This window comes from Phoenix dactylifera, chromosome 7 (assembly GCF_051530095.1).
Source record: "Phoenix dactylifera cultivar Ajwa chromosome 7, Ajwa_hap1_PhDact_Kaust_v1.1, whole genome shotgun sequence".
NCBI classification, from domain to species: domain Eukaryota; kingdom Viridiplantae; phylum Streptophyta; class Magnoliopsida; order Arecales; family Arecaceae; genus Phoenix; species Phoenix dactylifera.
In genome coordinates, this window is record NC_143196.1 from 35,127,873 (window position 1) to 35,150,512 (window position 22,640).

General features: G+C 37.3%; 1 protein-coding gene across 9 annotated transcripts; it reads right to left on the bottom strand.

Annotated features, from left to right (window-relative positions):
• Positions 1–6,260: 6,260 nt before the first annotated feature.
• On the bottom strand, positions 6,261–22,052 carry LOC103703755 (uncharacterized). Of its 9 annotated transcripts, none has more exons than XM_008786723.6 (21): positions 21,888–22,052; positions 19,696–19,810; positions 18,856–18,921; positions 18,478–18,779; positions 18,337–18,400; positions 17,937–18,220; positions 17,767–17,833; positions 16,736–16,833; positions 16,556–16,619; positions 16,198–16,274; positions 16,047–16,113; positions 15,530–15,795; positions 15,388–15,454; positions 14,968–15,278; positions 14,402–14,855; positions 14,196–14,296; positions 14,064–14,107; positions 9,619–9,811; positions 9,236–9,380; positions 6,642–6,745; positions 6,261–6,534 (listed from the first exon to the last, which is right to left on the bottom strand). In XM_008786723.6, exons 2-21 carry the CDS (start codon positions 19,697–19,699, stop codon positions 6,340–6,342), a joined length of 2,973 nt encoding a protein of 990 aa, XP_008784945.4. In that variant the 5' UTR covers positions 19,700–19,810; positions 21,888–22,052; the 3' UTR covers positions 6,261–6,339. The 9 variants fall into 9 exon arrangements, with proteins under 9 accessions (XP_008784945.4, XP_088558080.2, XP_026659081.4 ...); XM_088701954.2 differs by having other exon boundaries at positions 16,736–16,824; positions 21,888–22,032; XM_026803280.4 differs by having other exon boundaries at positions 6,627–6,745; positions 16,736–16,824; positions 21,888–22,032.
• Positions 22,053–22,640: the final 588 nt, after the last annotated feature.

Sequence of the window (22,640 nt, forward strand, 5' to 3'; positions counted from 1 at the left end):
ACATCTCTGCATTGGGGTTTCTCCATACATACCTTATGCTCTTATTACCGATAGCCACAACACTTGGAAAAGGGAAAACCGTGGTATCGGGGTGTCTTAAAACAACAAATAAGTTGTCATTTTAAGCTGCTTGCATCCACCTATTACTGTGAGTAAGAAAAAAAAAAGAGCTCTCCTTTTTGTTGATCTATGTAGGCCACATACTCTTATCATTAAGGATTATAACACATAGACAAAAATAATAATAATAAGCGTCATGTTTGTAAACATGGAAGTTTGATTGATGTCTTATTAGCCATTTATATGCTCGCTAGTTTATAAGGTGCAACTATTTTTCCCATACTGTTGATCTATCCATATATGATGGTGGAGGGGACCCTGCAAACCCTGTTATGTCAAATAGTTGGGATGCAAGCTAGCAGATGAAACATCCGATCTTCCAGTGGGTCACAAACATCAGCGACAACTTCATAAAGGGTGTCATTATTTCCTCTCTTTATTCTATAAAGGGGTAATTATTGAAGTATATGTAATTCCAGTAGGCAACCACGTACACTTTAGTCCGAAGATTGCTTGTCACTTCTCTTTTGGTACTTTCTTCGTTTAGAATTCCTCAGACATCCTTTAGCTAATAAACTTTCTATCTTTTTTTTTTGTTGTTGTTGATGAAACTGGAAAAATTTTCTGTCTAGTTCTGTTAAGCGAGCATTTATTTCTCATTCTTTTCAATATATTTGCCCTTTAATATATCGTAACTTAAATAAGGATCATTTGGACAAAAAAAAGCAAAACAACTATGTTCGTTTTAGAGTTGCACGTACAGAGAGCAGCAAAGCATTTACCTCCAGTGAATCAAACTTTATCTGTCCTTGTGTGAACTTTAATTGCTGACATGTATCCCCTTAATCTGTATAAAAAAAAAAATTAACAGCCGGTTTTCAGTACGTTAGGGAAAAAAAAAACACAAGTACTAAATATAATGTTAACTTCATGATTCAATGGAAAAGAAAGAAGGAAATGATGTTTATGGTGGAAAACACCAGTACTAAATATAATGTTAAGCTCGGTTCAGGGACCTCAGCTTAAACTCAAATCATTCGGATCTTCTGGAAACGCATCACTTCGCTTCTGAGACAAGGTTCTAAAATCACATGACCAAAAAGCAAGCCCTGCCATGATTGACAACTTTAAGGACCACTTCCTTCATCATGGCCAAATCAACTTTGCTTTCCTCAAGTCTTAGCTCGTCAACCCCCGTCTCAAGGTACATCCACGTTTGTTTTTAGCATTATATCCTCCGCTCCCAAGCATATTTTATCTCTTACTTTAGACCTAATCCAACGCTTAGATGCTTAATCCAACACTTGGAATAAGCCAGTAGTTAAGTATATTAAGACCATATACGGAAGAATGTGTGGAATCATCATCCATAACATGCATGGGGCAATTTGAGCCAATATAATAACACTTGGTGCGACATTATTTTTTCCCCAAAGGTTGTTGGTATCAAGATCTAGGATTTAACAAATAAAGAGGGGGGAAAAAAAGAGAAAAAGGTGCACCCATGCCTAGCCCCTTAAAAAGAGGCCTTGGTTTTGCGATCCAAAGGTGTTTGAGAAGAAGACAAAGTGGGGGTGGAGGGGAATATATGCTTTTTTCTCAAGGCATGGTTTCCGACACATGGGACCATGGCTGGCTTTACTTTCCATACATCCACTAAAAGCACCGATGTTCGCCTGCGGTGCCGCACACGCGCACTCCTTCGCATCCACTGTGGGCCTGCGGCCGAGTGCCACAGCTGTGAACTTGTCGAGTGCCATCTTTTCCAGGCCTGGAGGGAGCCCATGTCGCATATCCTTGCACATGACATGGAATGTCATGCCCATGCAGGCACATGTCATGCATGCTCGTGCTTGTCATCTAGTCTTGGACCCATCATTACCTGAAATCTGGATCAGGGGTCAAGTGTGGTCCCAACCTCTGATGCAACCAAGTCGGATACTGTTCTGACTCGATCTCACCTAATGGAAATTAATGCAGAACTGTACCTAGGCCATGAAACTTGAACACTAGCCAATACGTGACTTCTAAGCATAGTTAGAAGTTTTACTTTCTCTGAATTTGGCTGGATGTACTCAAGCTAGAGCTATATGAATGGTCGTTTTCACAAAAAAAAAAAAAAAAAAACATGGTTAGAAGTAAGCTGACCGAAAAAGTTATCATGCCAGCTCCAGATATGTACAGTAATCATTGCATTAATTAGGGTCTAATCTGTGTCCTAGGTACCAATTCTCTGAAACACTAAATTAAAAACCACTTCACCATGTGACCTTTTAGGCCCGTTTGGCAGAGCTGTTGGCGATAGAGCTTTTGAAAGTAGAATTTTTTGCAGTAGAGTTTTTATAAAAGCTATTTACTGTTTGCTAACTATGTTTCTAGAGTACTAGAGAACTTTAAAGTACTTTTGGTATAACAAAATAACTATAAAGGACATTGTATAGTATTATACAATAGAACATAATAAATATAATATATATTAATACATAAATACATAATAATATTACTGTAATATAATATAATATAATATTATTATAATATATTAATATAATATTGTATATTATAGCATAATAATATAACATAATTTGATATTATATAACAAAACATATCAATGTATTATGATATAATGTAATATAATATTATATTTATAATATAATATAATTATAAAGGTATAAAATATTATAATTATTATTATATATTAATATTTTATCAATATAATATTTTTAGGAACTCATTTTTGGGTTTCTTATTTCTTTTATTGGGACTTCTGAAGATTTTTGTAATATAAAGGGACATTTTTTATAATTATAATATTTTATCATGGGTATTTTGGTCTACAAAGAAAATTTTATAAATCAAAACAGCTTTTCAACGCATGCTAAAAGTGCTTCTCCGAAGAATCTCTATTTTGGAGCTTCTCCTAAGAAGCTATTATAGCTTTCCGGCACAGGTAAAACAACTTTCTGATTTTTTTACTAAACACCTCTATTCCATCTAAAAATATTTTTAGAGGGTCAGAAAGTTCTTTCGGACCTACTAAAAGCCCTGTCAAATGAGATCTTAGTCTATGACTCCATTTTAGCTCAACCTACTTGATAAATTTTCATCCAGTGTTTACTAATTTTCAAAGACTCAATATCTAGCAATGTCTACCTTAATTGTTATATAGATTTGCTAGGGGACAAAAAAAGAAGAAGAAAGAATGTTGTTTAGATTTACAAAATAAAAAATTGAGAAAGTAGAGGTAAGGATTGTTTATGCATAAAGGCCAACAACTTAAACTAGAGGACTGGCTACTTTTCATGGGATAGCTCATTGATCAAAATTTACTTCCGTGGGAGAACAAGTTGGGGCGCCACCTCAGAAGAATCCACAAATTTTCAGATCTTTTATAAATCTTCTGTCAGCTTGCAGCACCTTGGGTAGAAAAGCGGATTTCTTTGCAGACCATTGCAGTTCTGAAATCTCAGAACTCAGTTACCAAAAAAGCAAAAAAAGAAATCTCATAACTCAATCGGCACATCAAATTCATATCAAAACAGCTTCTAAGTTTTTGAATATCAATGTAGATCTTTTCCTTATCCGGTTTTAACCGAGACCACATTTCCTACTAGTTCTAGACCTAGTTCAACCCTTCCATTCTATGTAAAATTTGCTGCACAAGGAAAAAGGCTGGCTAAATTCCTAAGAAAGTCCTCCAGTCATTGTGATTCTACAAGGGACTCACACTTAATCCAAATAAACCTATAATCATTAAGTTTATAACATGCATTCCGTTGTGCTTTCGTGATCAGGCGAGTAACCAAAACTAGCATGTCTACAACCCTTTCGGTTGGTTTGGCTACTTCAGATTGTTGTTTTCTCGACGTCGAAGTATGACGCAGGGGTGACACCATCATGATGTCATGGCATGCCATTGTAGCATGCATGAGCTACATACCATGCAATCTCCCAATGTCAAATATTGTCGCATGGATGTACCGACCATTGCTTTCACAGGTGGCCTTTCGAAAGATCGCCAAATTGAATGCTAAATAGAAAGAAAAAGCCAAATTGAATGCCAAATTGAATCCTCCAGCAGCTCATCTCTCTCTACCAATAGAGCAGGTCAATCCTCTATCATGAAAGGCTGTGGGAAAAGTATGTAAAAGAAATAGTAAAGAAGAGGAAGGGTGGGGCGGGAGGGGTTGGCCCAAACCTGACTGCTCAGAAGCCTGGGCTAAAGGATGCAGAGTCCACCAACGATCGAAAGCATGCTTTCAACTCATTCAATGATGACCGCTCAGTTTGACCACCCAAGCTGGCTCCACGTGTTTCAGTACGTCGAGCAAGACGCAATGATGATTGTTACGAGTTTAGAACATTAAACATTCCTATAACTAATTACCTTCCAAAGCATAGGGTAACAATATTCTAAGTATTGCGGTTGCCTCACCCAAATATATTATTTGAATATCTTAGCCTCATAAAAATATCCAACTTCTTTTCTGCACACAACTGACGCACAGGACTGAATATGCACCCACCCACGCAAGTTCTCGCAGATTCTCTTATTTAAATCCCAGTATCCCTGCCATACTAATATCCAAATCTAGTGTGATCCAATCTAAACACCATAGTTTACTTGTGATCAGGCCGAAAAAAGCCGATGATACAGTACCTTTAGCATGCATGAATAATAAGTCGAGTCTACCTTGGTACTTTTGCAATGACCGAGTTCTCATCTTAAAAAAAAAAAAATGTTACTTATGACTTTATATAAGTATTTAAAATCTTTCCACCATTTGACTAATATGAGAGTAAACATATGCTAGAGCAGGCCCTCCTATTTAAACATATCGAAAAACTCTTAAACTATTCGTAAATGTTTCCTTGCTGGATGGTTCTCTAAATAACTAAATCAGTGATATATTATCCATGAATTATCTAAACATGATGATTTTTATACTCTATTAGCAAGGTATAATTTTACTTGCTTAAAAAACTCAAACATTTCAAATAATATTGCTATTTATTATTGGGGGTCGTTGTTTTTTCCTACTATAGTTTTCTACTATTGTAGTTTTAAATAAATAAACGTAACAATAAGCCTCCATTGTTTGTTTCACCAAAAAAAATAAAGTAAAAAAGGTTACATTATGTACCTTTCCCCCTTTTTGTTTCTTAGATATTTTGACGTTCAAATTTAATTTGAATGAAAAACTTTTCTATTTTCCATGAGTCCCTTATGGTGAACTCATGGCGACTGCCCTCAACATGCGCTTGTACGAACTCCCATTTACAAATGCCAAAGCAATTAAGAAATAAAGGGCACTGGATTTGTCCGAGTGATCGCACTGCTCTGCTTAGTGATTTGGTTAAGTCGGTACAGGCAGCTCCCCCACCCTCTCATTAAGTTAATTATAGATCTTTATTAATATGAGAAACCCAGGTTGTTGAACTGATTGGTCAACCAAATGACATTATTCATGGTATTATCCTTTTTCCATCTTTTTTTGCTGAAATCATAGATTTGCTATAAGAAGTAAGATTAGATCATATGTTATATGCGAAACGAACCTGATGGGTCCATTAAATAATGCTACAGTTGCTACCTAGAAATAAATATTAATCACTACAGTAATAATGAAATGAATTGTTGACACTCATCGTGCATGAACCTATTAAATCCAAAAACAGCCTAATGAAATAATACTAAAGAAACTTTGGCACAACGGAAGACTTCATACATTTGGGTGGCCATTGCCCAAACGGATACTTTACTATAAACTATTTAGCTTTATACAGGAGACCCTGTAGATACTATCAGCTATAAAAGAGAGAGAGAGAGAGAGACCAAGAAGGCGCTGAAGAAAGTCCATTCAACTCCATGTCACCACTATCATTAGTAGGATTCACGGCTTTGGATCATCATGTTTAGGCGAACTTGGTTCTGAAACATATTGCTTCATGGTACCTCTGTTGCAACAGGATCAGCCATGAAATCACTGTTCAGAATAGGCTCCAGTTTGTTCGCTGCCTCTTTATCTTGCACCAGGCTGTTTTAGTTTCCGCTGCCTTCCTCGCTATATCATGAAGGAAGGAGGGGGCACTCACTTATGCACTCCCTGCCAGAGTGGAGTCTGCATCTAAACTCGCACAATGCCGAGGCTTAGGCTCATCTTGTTTTCTATGACAGAAACGGATCTCAATATCATAATATATTGCAGGCAAATTTCCTTCTCTAATTTCCATTTAAATACGAAACATCATTGAGAGATAGCAACACAACCATAATATAATTCAGAATTCATCAAATGTCTCTTTTTCCAAGTCATGTGGATAGGAAGCACTGGCATCCCAATCAAAAACAGTTTCATACTCAGAAACCTCTGGCGGATCCTGAGCCTCAAATTTCCAATCAGATTCCACGGGGCTCTGAACTTCACCGCCGCAACCGTTAGCCTCCTCTTCTTTAGTGAGTTTCCCTCCCTCTTCCTGGATATGAAAAGAGAGAGCAAAATATCAGAGCGATTTGTTGACAAGTCAAGGTGTGACTAAATGTGGGGAGAGATTAGATGGGGAAGGACCTCATTTTCACTGACCGCATCCTGTGAAACAGTAGGTGGATCATCAGTTGTTTCTTTGTAAGAGTTTTGCTCTGCCTGAGTTTGCAGCTTTTGAATTACTCGTTCAAAATGTGCATGATCTGCATCATAAATAAATAAAGGCACTCCCATAAATAGAATTAATGACATTAGCACGAATTATATTGGATTAGTTTAGCAAGCATAAGCCTTGAAGCATGACTGCATAAAGTGCAGAATTTTGTTGGAAGGTTCTCTTTTCTTACAAGTAAAAAAAACTGCAGAGGATTATAAAGGATGGACAAGTGGTGACAAGAGCACAAGAAAACAAGTGTTACCTGATAATATATAACTTGAGGACAAAAATAACAAACACATAAAACGCAGCCCATTAGAGAAGAAAAGAATTGCTTGATGCAGTGCAATAAAAATAGACTATAGTAGTACAAACACCACCGTGTGCAACAGCTTCCCATATCCTTGTCTGCTGGACATCTGGCATATTTCAACTTCATTCAGAACCTTCACTGTTCACACATTCAAGGGAAGGGAATAAAGCTGCTGACAGGCTTGTCCTTAATGCAATGGAAGCTCAAAAGTATTTCCACTGGTGGGATGACTTCCCTAGACTTCCCTAGGGATCTTCAAGATTATACTCAGGCTGATGCAATGATGCCTCATACCTCATAGAAGGAAGCCTTAATCTCCTCTTTCTATATATATATATATATATATATATATATATATATATATATATATATATATATATATGAAGGAAAAATCCCTAAAAACACAGAAGCACATTAACTGGTACTACTTAGAGATTATCCTCTATACCTAGTTTCTTCCATAATTCTGAAATAGAAAGGGAGATGAAAGACGATCTTTTTTGAGTAAAAGATCAGAGGACAAATTATAGTGATGCTATCAACCCTAATGCATCTTCACTTGGCTCATGTATATGTGCACATGCTGATATTATTGTGACAGGTTCAATTTCATTCGAACATAGGCATGAAATGCTGATACTGCAAGATTGCATGTCCTGGGAATAGCATGATCAGGCAGTTATAAAAGCTAATAACAGCCTGATAATTCCCAACATAAACTCCTTAAAGTAAAGGGGGCTTGTACAACTAAATCACATCCACAAAAGAGTGATATCATGCAGTATCATACACACCAACAATTTTAAACTTAAGCCTTCAGCAAGGCAGAAGAGCAAATTGCTCTCACACCTATAGCAGCCTCTCCAACTTTTTGGACTGCCACTGGGCCAGGGATAGCAAGCTGAAGCAAAATGGGCCACCAATTTTAGGCCTAAAATTGTTCCGGGCTAGATTTGGGAAGATCTTAGCAGGGCCTGGGCTCCTCAGCCCATGGCCTGTGCCTAGCCTGAAATAGCCTAAAGTATTGACATTACATAATGAATGAAAATTCAAAATGTAGGCAAACATGGACAGCCATATTAGAGGGGCACGTTTAAACTGTAGAAGACTCCCAATGCATAAAGGGCCTGAGCAAAGTCCCGGACCCCCAATTCATTGCAGCACCTGACACTACCTCTCTTTGCCACTTGTCTAACAAAGCCCTTCCCCCTCCCCCACTGCCATCTGCAGCAATGGCGACCACCATTTCTGCTGCACTACCTATCACAAGGACCTCATCAACCGCTGCTTCTGCCACCAAAGAGCACTCCCTCTCTTTCTATCCCTCCTATTACATGATCTCTCTCCCCCCTTCCTCTCTGCCTCCATATTTCTCGCCCCCCTACCTTCCACTATCTTTACAGGCAAACAGACTGTCATGGAAGATTCCATATTCTCCTTCGGCTGAATGCAGACTGAGATCAAGCCATGTCTCTTTGGGCCTGGGTCAGGTTTGAGATTTTATTTTATTTTAGAAAATCAGGCTGGGCCAGGTCTGCATTCCCTCCCAGATACTCAGGGCAGGACCTGTATTTGAGTAGCCAGGCCTGGGCCTAGCCCATCAGCAGTGGTACCAACCAAAATGAAGACCCAAACCTCCTTGATAAATCCTTCCTTTCCTTGACAGAACCAATATATTTCAGCCACTCATTTCCCAAAGCAATCTTGCATCACCATCAAACAATTCCACAAACAACTTCAACAAGCAAAAGCTCAAAACTTGCACCATAGACATGACAAACCCCATGAACAGTCAACATCCACTGTCCTTTACCATCACCATCTCTCCTTCAATATTAGAGCATAATATAAGCAGTATAGTTAGACATAGTTTTCTCACTGATCCTGATCTCATTACAAAGACTAAGCTCACATTATTCAATCTAAATTATGAATTCTTCAATCAGAATATAATACATAAAACTTTATTATGATGGATTAGACTGTTAGAAGGATCTGCAGGCAAAGATAACATATAAGAACTTGCTGCAGAACACGATGTATTTAAGCACAATGGGATCATCTAACATTCAATACCAGTAAAAAAAAATGCATTGTCAGTCAAAATACCTTATAATTTCAAAGCAGCGTCAGTTCTAGCCTTCCATGTGAAATTCAAACATGAGGTGACAGGGCTGTAGGAACATTTAAATAAAAACAAGCAACAATGAAGTGCGTCCTCACCTTTGGAGCGATGGACTAAAGCATCATGAACTTGCAAAGGATGCCTGCGCTCTTCATTCTTAAACTTCAGTTTCACTTGATGGCGTGTACGATTAGGGAACAGTTGTTGTATCATTGCAAAATCTGTTCCAAATTGACGAATAGCCTGAACCATACCCGATCAGAATACAAATAACCACAATATACAATATTGCTAAATGGAATGTAACATGACAGGAACCTAAACCAAAGAGCCTGAGATATCATATATAAAGCACAAAAAGTTAAATACAAATTCAATTTCTTCAAGGAAAAATTGTAAGTTCATTGTTAATGATTTTCAGATTACATAATCTTTTATAAACACAAGAAAAAGCTAATACATGGTTTAATTTATCAGTTACCTGGTAAAACAGCTCTGTATCTGCTTTTGACCATCTCACTGATTGCGGCCTATTCATGTAGGAATGGTAATTCAATTTTGTAGAATTTGGTTGAATGCTATGATTTCCTTCACCATGAAGGTTTTGTTCTTCCTCCTCTCCGAAAAAATTGTCTTCATCAAGATGGGTTCTACTGGGAAAGGAACCAGTATTGCTATACAGGAAACTAAATGTTAGCGAATAAAAGTAGGCAATGATCCAAAAGTAAAAAAGATGACTTTTTGGAAAAAAAGGAGTAAAATTAATTGATAAATTTCCAAAGTTACCTGAAAATGAAAAATCCATCGTACCAATTATTAGGGGATAGGTATATATAGATCTTTTGAACATTTATATCAAAAATAATGAATTAGCAGATGCATTACATGTCTCTCACTATTTCCTTCCGAGTCCTCTCTAGTTTACTCTTCGTCCTTTTTGATATTTCAAGAACAACAGAAAAGATGTTTCCCATCTTGGCCATCTTTGCTGACATTGCATATAACAGCATTATCTTAAATTTCTTGCCTTTTTATTTTCTATTTAGATGATCACCTCCTTATTTTGAACTCTATCCTTTATCATAAAAGGCATAAATGGAGGGAAGAATGAGGAGTTAGCAAAGAAATGCTAGCTTATACACTGTTTGTAGTTAAAGCAAGAATTTAAGTGTAAATCAGTATCATACCAGATCCACAAAATGTACCGCCTCTACAGGTTGTTAGCACAGTGGGTGGTTCCTTATTTATTACCCAACAGATAGTCCTTATTGATATGTAATAGACATCAGTGGTTTGCACCCTACTTTCCAACATTGAACCCCTTCCCAACCATCTTGAACAAGCTTATTTTTATTAGAATGATATTGAGCCCTTCCATATTAATTTTTTTATTTTATTTTGTTTTAATATTGTTCTCAGAATTTTAAGGACCATTCTACTTATTGGATATGATAATGACAAGATATTGTCATTCTACATTGAATCAAAGGTTAGAAATCAAGATAAACAGTAGCATGAATACTTACACAATACCACCAATATATGAGGCTCTGACAATACAAGTCGTATGTGTACAAATCTACTATGTATTGTTAACATGCATAATTACACATTCTTCCATAGGTCTCATCACAAGTAGAAGTTTATTTGTGTTATTAATATGTAGTACAGTTGTGCGAAGCTAGTTTACAAGACATTTTACTTGAACTATTCAATACACTTGTTAAATAGCAATTAGCATATAAATCTAGGATGACTCATGATCCTCTAGTTATCCAATTTGTTTTAAAACATTTTTTGTTCAATCGGTATGAAGCATTTAAAATTGGCTGTCAATAAAACATAGGTTCATCTTGGCATGCTAATCATAATTCCTTTTTAAGACTTGCATATCTTTCTATGTGTGTGCATGCCAAAGTATCATCACAAAATTGATGCCATTTAGACCCCTAACTGAAGTAAGACCAAGACAAGATACTTTATTTTCGTGGTTTCAGGTGAATGACGAAACAACATCTGTCCCACGACTGCTGGATTTTGTTTTCTTGTTTTGATGTATGTGTTTGAGGGGGTCACAGGGGGAGCAATTTTTTTTTTTTTTATTTTGGGGGGGGGGGGGGGGGGGGGGTGTTGTGGAGGGGAAGCAATGTTATTTTTATATCAATATAACAATTGTCTATCAGATCACTTACAATCTTATTTTAATTTTATTTTGCTTTGATTGATTTGAAGGCTATATTCCTTTTGTAGGGTTATGGATCATAGCTTAAGTGGGATAACTATCTATTTGTTCTATTTTACAAACAAATCAGTTTAGGAAATAAAGTAATTACGATTGACATTTTAAGTGACTTTGATGGCTCTTAATGATGCATCCTTAGAAAAATGAACTTTGTTAATTTAGGAGCTTTGGGTATCTTTACGTATGAAAAGGTATTTATAATGTTCTTGTGGGGCTGGGAGATTGAAACTACAAAGAGCAAAGCTTGGGAGGAGGAAAGAAGGGGAGAGGGAAGTTTGCCTAGTATGGACCAAAATATTTCTCATCTAAACCATATTATCTAACAGAAATGACTCAGTGACAAATGATCCTATAGTATTGTCCTGCTTAAATCTAGAATGAAACAGAACTCGAACCTGTCCAACTAAATAAAAGAAATATATTGTCAATAACCATAGATAATTATGCTGATAAGTTACATCATGTGCATCTCAGTCATAAGCTACAACATAAGTCATGATAACGGGTATTTTACTACTAATAAGTGCTTTGGGCATTAATCAACTTATGCATGGACATTATAGATGTTTCCTCGTGCTTGATCGAAGAAAGTGTGATGGGCCTGACTATTTTTGCTGGTGGGAATATAATAAATATAATCTGACTCGTATAGAGATAAAGACTTATGGAGACTACCATTCAGCACATGTCACGTACATACTGATTTATGCATGGTTACTCGCGTGCAACTTATCCAACATAAGTACTCTTTGATGAACAGTTCTCACCGAGATTTTCATTTCAGCAGAGATACAGGTTTATGTTTGTATCAAGCACCCAGAAATATCAAATAAAGGGCAAGGCCCTCATTATTTCAGCTACTATGAACCAATATATCCCATGATATCAGCCCAAAATGATACAAATATAACTTTTAATATTATTTAATATTTGCCCTTTACTAACTTCAATGAGTTTTTTTATTATCAAATATTAAGATGAAGGCCTAAAGTTATAGGTGGATTTTGTTTATTATCAGCTGATGTTTTGATGTCTCAATCGTTAAATACTAACCAAGTTAAAGGAATATCTCAGCCAGTTTCAAAATTCTTCAAACTGCCATCTCAATTGAGATAAACCAATATCTCAGTTCATCTTGGGATGTCATCCACCAAAATGGCCAAGATAAAGAATTAAATTGTGGTCATATGTTGTACCATCCCTTTTTTACTTCAGTGTATGATACAGCATATGCTACCATTGATGGTTTTCAGTACTTGTGATCCTATCATATGCAATGCACATGAGACATTAATTTGAGGTATGACAAATATAAATGCACCAAATTGTGAAATTAGAAAAGAAAAGAATGCATTTTTGTCATTCTACACCATTTATGAAGGATAAAATTAGAAAAGAACGATTAAGGGTGGAAATTGTAATGCAAAGGATATCATTATGAGTCAAAGTCAGAGTGACCCAGGAGTTTCCTAAAAAAGTATATGCTGACACAGAGTTAAGGGGTAGGAGAGTCTCACATTTATTCCTTTTCTTTTCAGGGGACATTAGATCAGGGGATACGATACAGTCTCGTTTCTTCTCCTTTCCTTTTTCCTATCCATTTGAAAAGTTTTTGGAGAGAAAAGAGCAAAATTCGCCGTCTCATTACTGAGCGCCATACCGGTGCCATACAAGCACTATGTCAATACGGTACGATATAGAATCTTTTTGGCATATCGAGTGTCAGTACACCACCCATATCGGATTTCGGTACCGAACCTGTATGGCATAGTGCGCTCCATACCGTCCAATTTGGGCCGGTACGACAAACCATGGGAAAGAGGGTTTTCACTTGTAGACTTGATTAATACATAAAGAACTACTTCCATGAAATTAAATGTTAATTGGTGTTTACCTAAGCAAATGCTTAATTAGCAAGTGAGAAAAAGTCAAACATATTGAGCCTATTGATGCTTGGCAAAGAAAAGGTTGTGATCTCTCTGATTATGCAATATCAATTTGCTTGAATGAAGGTTAGGAAAAGATCTTAAGACTTAATAAAGAACAAAAGGCAGTTGTACATTAGTACCATGTGGTTATAAAATGTTAAGAAAGCTACTACCGGTTTGATCACTGTCATTCCTAAGAACACATAAAAATTTTAAAAAAATGGGAAAGACAATAGGATTAAGACAAATACATTGCTCAATTAGTACCATGCTCAAATAATTTCTGTTTTCTAGAGCTAACATTATGAAAAAAGCCATATAAATGCAATCACTAAAATATATAACCCTGAACTAGTAAGGTATTACAAACAAGCCATTTGATATTAATTTCAAATTAAGCAAGCTTTTGGAGCATCTAGATTTGGCAATTTGCGTGCGTATGTGCATGTCAATGCTATCATATATTTATTAAGTGATCAACTTTGAACACAGATAGTACCCAACGTACGCATGTACCCATCATAGTCGAACTAGAGCAATCTACCTAAACAGGAAGAATTTTGATTTCTCATACTTGTTTGAACACACTAAGAGATGCACGACACCAATATAATGAGCATATAAGTCAGTTTAATACTTCTAGAGGATCCCGACTTGTACAGCAGAAAACTTCACATATGGTTATATAAATTAATTAAGAATTGCCATGTGAGTAAGAAACTTTTTCTACTCATGGACCTTACATAATTTTCGTACCTTTGATTGGGAAAGGATTTCGTAAGTGCTGCTGCTTCTTTATTCTGTAAAATAACATTTAAGGAAAAAAAATTAGGTATGAAATACTGTCTCAGCTGAGTGACATTACAGTGACTAGAGAAGTAGACCTACCGATATTCGCTCCTTAGCCTCAGCAAGCATTATTAGATCTTTTATTCTAAGCTGCCTTCGGTCAATCTCATCCTCGGGTGTTTCCAGCAAAACCTTGTTCACTAGAAAAGTCAAAGAAGGCAAATCATCAAACTTATTTGTTCAATTTCAACAGCAAGGATAAAGACTTGATAGTTCAACATTTAAATGCACCAAGATGTAAGTACCTTGCCGTCTCTTCCGCCGTGTTCCATGAGGGAACCTCTTTTTTGGTAGTTCCTCTGCAATGGAATCAGGTTTTCCAGAAGCTCTTTTGGGCTTCTGTTCTGGTTTCGCTGTTTCAGTCATCTTCCTCTTTGATTTTTTTGGCACCCTCTTCTTCTTGGGCTCATCTTCACCCATATATTCATCATCACTTTCGTCCTCATCCATTTGAGAGATGTTAGACTCTTCAACATTCCAACCAACATCCATTCCACCGTCTGGTTTTCCAGTACCATGCATGTAGAGCCGTTTTCTCAATTTCCTTGATGGTTTACTAGCTGCAATATCTTCAATAGTTTCGGAATTATGTTTTTCTTCCTGGATCTGCTGAGTAAGCTCTTCCGTATTTGGGGAATGGGCCTGAACGCCAATATCCTGCAATAATTCTGTTGGTTCTCTTTCTCCACTTAGATGATTCTGGAAAGCACAGATCACAAAAGCACAACAGGTGAACAATATAAACCAATAATTCATAAAATCTACTCTGAAACAAGCAAATAAAATAGCTTATGATTGTCCTGGATTTTACATCTCCTTCTGACGATATTTCAGTAGTTTGTGTAGTCTTCCTGCCTCCTAAAGTTGCAGCTTCAAGTGTACATGTCTTGAACAGATCAGCCTGCTCTTGAGCCAACTCAGATGGCATAGGCAACGTAGAATCAATGAGAGGATCTGCCGGAAAGCCAGAAGCATGACCCCCCAAGGACTCAGCCTCTGGAGGAAGAGAATCACATTCACACGGCACGGTATCCATGGCACCAGTTCTAACCGCAGAAGCATTAGATTTCACAATCTTTGTTCTGGCACTAGGCTTTGGTTGGAACTTACCCGCAGATTGAGCTATCAAAATTTCATAGAAAAGAGGGAAAAAAGGAGAGTCAATGTGCACTTGAAAAAAAGAATGACAAAGTTGAAAAGTAAATTCCTTTCATAATGGCTTGTTAAATACCTGCAGTTGACATTGGCAGAGAAAGAAGTGTGTTGAAAGATTCAAGGCCTGAAGACTCTGACATGCCCTGAATAACAAATGGAGCATCCACATAAGTAGTGTTTATGAAAAATACTGAGCGAAAAGAAGCTATGAAATTTACCTCTTCTCCCATCTTCCCATGATCCATTTGGAAATCTCCATTGAAATCATAGTTTACAGATGATGAGTGCTGATGGTTTTCCAAATATCCATCACTCATTATATCCTCGAAGGGAGGATCTGTTCTTGTGGAGTTGCTCTCAGAACAGGTCTCCACAGAAGGAGCAGTAGTTTCACGAGCATTAGGAAGAGCAAAAGATACTGATTTAGCTTTTCCGCCTTTTGGTCGTGATGCAAGCTTAGGCTGAAACTTGCCTACTTGTTTTACTGACAAGATAAAACATTTTCACAACTGAACTACAAAACAGGTGTAAATTGAAAGTAGAAACATATTGTGCTGTCATCTTTAATTATGACTCACAAAGGTTTAAAAAAAAAAAAAAGAGGTGGGGTGGTAGGGTTGGCTAGAGTAATCATAAACAACTCTTATACCATAAATTCCGGTAGCTTTCCCTTACCCTTGTAAACCATTATTATTTTAATAAAGGCTATAAAATATTTGTTAGCATCCTACTTACCAGCAGCAGTGCTGGGTGAGAAAGAAATGTCATCAAGCAGTTCCATGCCAAAAGGCAACATCATTACCTATGACAGAACAAACACATTAGAAGAAATAAATTATAAAAGTGAGCCAGAGATTGCAGGTCACAGAAGCTTAAATTGAATTACCTCTTCTGCCAGTTTCTTAGGGATGGCCTGGAAATTACCATCACTCCGAGAGACATGACACCCATCCTGACAGGATTCTGCAAGGACCATTAGCTCTTTGGTTACAAAAAGAGGTTCTTGGGTAATATTAAGTTTGGAAGACATAGATAAGGCGCAGAACTACTAGTGCTTCAATGGCACGACATCTACAGCAGCATATGGTGGTCACATCAGTTCTTCCATTTAGATTGTGATTAAGCCTTTGGTTAAAATCTAGCTACAGCACTACAATCATGAAATACAGTAAATGTTGAACATATGGAAGACAAGAGATACAAAAGTATAACTTAGACCTAGGGCAGAAATGTTCATAAACTACCAGTGGTTGGCCCATGTTGAAAACTGTCATCAAGAGATTCCATACTGAAGAATGTATCTGCAATCTGCAAAAAACAACAAGAATTTAGGAAACATAACCTGAACAAAATTGAATGCACTATTAAAAAAATTATCTTTACTTTCAATTAGGAATCAATAAGAAATTTTTTTGTTCTTTTACCTCAACAGGTTTTTCTTGATCATGCTTTGAAGCCTCCTCTTTTTCGCCATCAATTTGTAAGTCTTTGCAATGTGAAGCCTCTGGGTGATCTGCAGAATCTTGAATAAAACAAGGGTCAGATGTGCATGTCCTCACGGATGACGAACACCCAGTAGGGGAAGCTAAAAGACTTAATCCCTCTTCTGAAATTTGTCATGTCAAAAAAGCACATGGAAGATGCTCCCTGGTGGGAGAAATGATTTGCATAGCACTAAAAGAGTTGGAGGATGCAGAATTTGGTTTCACTTCTATTGGCATCAAGGTTCGCCATCTTGGTACCGGACATTATACTGGTGCCACACTAGCACTATGTCGGTACGATATATGAGGCCTTTTCGGCGTAACAAGTGTCGGTACGCGTTCCGTACCAGATACCAGTACGGAACCGGTATTGTACGCCCCGTACTGTCCGGTTTGGATATGGCAAACTATGATCGGCATAGCTTGGGTCAAATTTTACATGATTCCTTATCTATCAACCAGCATATTGTTACCACTGATCTGACAAAGGCCATTAAACTAGACACAGTTGAACAAGAAATTAACAATCCTAAGCTGATTGATTTGCTAATTGCTTAAAGTTAATTGCATTTTAAATGAAAGAAAGATTTATATATTGTTACCATTGATCTGATTATCATGGTGCTTGTATGGATCTTTGCATATCATATGATAATGAATACCACTATCCAGGTGGGTACTGGTGGGGTTCACAGGGTATAGGCACTCTTCATTTAGGGTTGGGCCATTCGCCAAGTGCCACACCAGCACCACTCCCACACCCACAATAAAAGGATAAGGAACTGACAGCATAAAGTTCAGAGAAAATTTTTTATGTTCTATAAATACAATCTAATTTATGATTTAGATCAATCCATTTCTCCAGCAAATAGGAGAAAACTCATTTTCCAGAACATTGCTAGCACTAAAAAGTTTTTTCCCAATTAATAGGTCAGCTCATCATACCCACTAGAATCAGAAAGCCTACTTACCAGAAGTTCCATCAGGAAGAAAAAGAATGTCATCAAGCGATTCCATGCCGGAAATTTCTGCCCTCACCTAACATGACATTTCAAAAGGGGAAAAAAAAGTAAATAAAGAGGAAATGAAAACCAATAATAAAGTATAACATGAAGACAATCATAAGTCAATTTATTCTCACCTCTGCTTCTGACTTAACAAGATCAGATTGCAAATTTATGCCCTTCTCAGAGATTTCTGCTCCACATTGTGAAGTCTCATTGTGAACCACTGATTCATTGATTAGGCGAAGTGGTTCTTGAGTTGCATGAAGTTTATCGGGAACAGCCTCCAGTGGAGAGCTGCTGGAGTTAAGATTTGAGGCACTAACTGATTCATCAAATCCCAAAACAGCACTAGATGGTGTTACAAGTTTCTTGTTTTGTGGCTGCGTGGCTTTAGGTTTAAATCTACCCACAGCCCTTGCTGTCAATACAATATGTCAACAACTAAACAAGTAGGCATGGAAAAGAAAACAGATTTCAAAAGAGAAAGAAAGAAAGGAAGAACAAATGGAATGAAAAACCTAATATTTGTTGTACCATTGGTTGAGGTAGGCTGCAAAAGATTGTCAAAGGAATCCACACTGAAGAACATATCTGCATCCTGAAAACAATAAGAACTTGCTAAAAGAGCAATGAATTTGTTAAAATGGGTCAACTTGCTGAAGGGTTTGTCTCTACCTCTCCCGGATGTCTTTGATCCTGCTGTAGACCTTCCCCATTGTCAATGTTTGATATAAAATCTTCTGAATTCTTGGTCTTTGATTGATTCACAGATTCTTGAGCGACATGGTCGTCAGGGGCAATAGTACATGAATCAGCAACATGAAAAGGTGGAACATTTAAATGCTCCTGATGCTCAGTATCTGGATCGGAATCCCTAAGCTGAATGGGTTGGGTAGCATCAGATATACTGGAGGACACAGGAGCCATTTTAGTAGTTTTAACGCGTAGCTTGGGTCGAAATTTACCCAATGTTTGCTCTGCCAATAAATACGCAGATTATTAAGTTTGGCAACAAGTAATACAATTTGACTGGAGGTTTACTGATTAAGTTACCAGTGGCGGCGACAGGAGGTGGAAGAAGAATATCATCGATAGAATCCGAATCAGGAAACATGGTATCTGCATGTAAGTAAAAAATGTGAATCTTTTTGTATCGTCAAAAAGCTACTGATATCATTCAACAGAATAATAAACTATAACATCCATTTCTTTTATTTCTAGATCCAACAACAATCAACAAATGTGATTACTCTTCTGCTAAAAGGATTGGCTGCATGGAAATGGCAAAGATGCCCTATGAATAAAAACCTTCAGCAGTAAAATCGAGAGTTTTTTTTTTTTGAGTCTCTGATATGACAAAACTATAATTTTTGCTATTAAAATAAAAGGACATTTTTTATTTCTCCACACCAATGGAGAGATCTAAAAAGCCTAATAAACAATAAAAAATCATGAAGTTCATAGATTGCTACATAGTAAACATAGACCCTAAACCAACAAGAAAGAGCTCGAGAATTGGGTACTCCATCAAAGAAATCTTGAATTTTTGGGATATTTTAAGAAAAATAACTCAAATATGACTCAAAAATCAGAAAAATCGTTTATTGGATGCATATGACACGACCACAAATTTGATTAGAGAAGGAAAAAAGAATCAAGAAGCCTGATTTACAGTAGAAAAAATAAATCATCCATCAACTCTGCACGAGAGAGAGCGGATGGAATAGAGAGCATTGGAAATGTTAGCGTTAGGAGCTGGGGCACCATTACCAAGAATCAAAGATTAGAGTACCGAAGCAATGATTTTCGAATCAAGAAGGTGGGTTAGATCAAAGATTGATAGCAAGAATAAGAAGAAAAAGGAAAAATAAGCTGGAGTAAAGGAAGGATTACCCATCGCTGTCGAAAAACGGCGGCAGGGCTTGTACGGGCTGGATGGAGGCCCAGGGGCGGCTCAATGCATTTGGGGCCCTAAGGCAAACTCAGTAAGGAGGCCAGATTTATGAGCCTGGATACAAATTGAGTAAACCACCGATTTGGATAAATAGAAAGAAAGTAACATTAAATTTTGGGGGGGAAAAGAAATTCAAATTCTTTTCTTGATCCAAGTAAAAATGTATACCGCTGCAAATTTCATAGTCAAGTAATATGCAAAACATAAAATTCCTTTTATTTCTTTACTTACATCACTTCCTACAACATACAAAAATTAATATAATTTCTTCTCCGGCGGAGGTGGTGGTGAGCGTGTTAAAAGCACATAACATCCAAATCAGATGGTCATTTAGTTGCCTGTAGTTTCCTTAAATATCCATGCCACAGAATCTAGATGCACAAAGTGTTTGCTGGCTGCACTTTAGTTTCAAAGAATATGAATCCCACTCATAACAAGAATACACAGAGCAAGGAAATGTGTACAGATAATATTTATATGTGTTCTTGAGCAACATCTGTATGGTTGGTCCCTTACAAACCAAAAGGTCCGTATCCACCGGCCGATAAACTCATTTAATCTCATGATTCAGAGTATAATTCATCATGTCAAAACTAGATTTATTGGGACAAATTACAGTGGTGATCAGTCATCACATCCATTAGGAGATTTTTTAAAAAAAAAAAAAAATCTAATTTGCATTTCAGTCCTATCTAACAGCTATATCCCCTGCATGGAAATTGCTCCCAAATGAACTCTCATCATATTGATTGAAATACTCGTTTTCTCCCACCCGCGTTTTTACAATATTCCAAATATATTTCCTGGAATCCAAAACATCAAGTCACTTAGATAATCTATTAAAACATGTTCAACTCTCAAGAACGTTCTTTATAAGCATAAAACATTCCAAATGATAAGCCTGTTCTTCCAAGTATCAGATAAACCATATAAAGAACCCACACCAATGTAATGCATGCACAAAGAAAGACCCAGTTTTTGCACCATTTCTTTAGGTAACCCTTTCCCTTTCTCTTTGTCATCACCGTCCTCCCAAAACCCTTTATTTTTATCTTCCAAGTTAAAGACTAAATTAACATATAAAATTCCATGAAATCTTTAAAAAGAAATCGAAAATGGAAATCAAAACCATCATCAGTAAGAAACGATCATACCACTAAAGAATCCTTCCTCAACAACAACAATAATAATAATAATAAGATGTTCCAATATCCAAAGCGAAGACACACACATCTTTAGAAAGAAGACATCTCGATCTACAGAATAGATCAATACATGCGGAGTCACTCGATCCCGTCAACCAGGCCCTACAAGGAACCCAAGCAACAATGCTCTCCATCCATGTCGAAGAGATCCGAATCCACAACAATCGCCTCGAGGAAAAGTACAAGAAGCCGCGATCGAAGAAAAGAGAGAACATCAGGGATCCATAACTCGGTGGAAGAAGAATCGGAGGAAGCGGTCCTTTCTTCAATCCGGGAACAGGGAAGGAGAGGCAGAGGGGAAGAAAGCGGCAGCGAGATCTTCCGGCCTCTCCAGCTACAACCTTCAAGACTGGAAATCTTGAGAGGAAGGAAAGAAGGATGGTAAGAAAATACCGCGCTCGATCGATCGATTGCAATCTGAAGAGGATAGTAAGGAAAGCTTTCACGGCAACGGCAGAAACCCAAAAATGCAGACCGATGGGCGGCCCGGAAACCGCAGAATGGCGCCGTGGGGACTCGAGCCTTTAAGCCCCACTGCCTTTGAAGGGGATTTTCGAGTGTTGGATTGGGATAGGGAAGCAAGAACCCAAGAAAGGGGAAAACAGCAGGCCGAAGACCGTAAACGAGCGGGAGGAAAAGAACGTTCCTATAGGGCTCACCGACGGCGGAGGGGGGGAGGGCGTTCCACGTCCGGTGGTGGTGAAGATATAAGTAGCAGGCTCGCAGCGGCTTATGGCCCCGTTTTAAACTAGCAGGTTATGTATTTAAAACGGAAAATTTCATGGATTGGCATGAAGAAAAGAAGACATCTTCCTTGATATTCACATATATATATATATATAAACAAAGAAATCATCACCTTCAAGAACAAAAGAATTGCGGAGCAAAAGGACAAGATTCGTGCCAGAAATATCGGAGGATGTTACCTTCGGAGATCGGTGGGAGCTGTCGCCTTCGAAGCTGGGACGAACACGATGATCAAAGGGGAGATAAAGAACCCTAGAACAAGAACGAGAACGATGCGGTAAAGCGGGGGACTTTTGCCGAGAGGGAAACGTTCTCATTGGTCAGGCTGTGACCTGACCCGGCCCGGCCCATTTAGATCCGATCCAACCTATTTAGAAGGCTTATGGGGCTGAATTAGGTTCTAAATTTGGGCCATTTTATTTCGGGTTAGATTTAGGATTACTAAATTCAAACCTAAATTTTGGATAATTTTGAATTTTTAACCTTACGACCCAACCTAATAAATTATTTGGATCTAAAAAAGTCCAAAGCACATTGTTCTCTAAGTTATACCTTATGACTGATGTGCATGTCCTGCACATAAGCAGTATTTTGCATCTTGAGTTTATAGCTCGAATTCAAAATATAAAAAGATTTAATGCAATTTCATTGCTAAGTTTTGAAGGCTTATTAAAGAATAACGAATATTTATAGCAACAAAGTAATAACTATGCCTCAACAAAAGCCTCATAATGAACGCATGGGTTGTTCCTCAGATGATCTATTTTGATGGGCACTACATGTTGCTTTTGTAGCTAATCAACTTTATCTAATTTGTAGTTTTTTATCCTTCAAAATCAAAAGGAAAGTAATTGAAGCAGCTTTCTACTCTATAGGCAGAGACATACTCTTTCAAATTCATTTAGACCCTACCCGGATCCAAATTTTTTGGG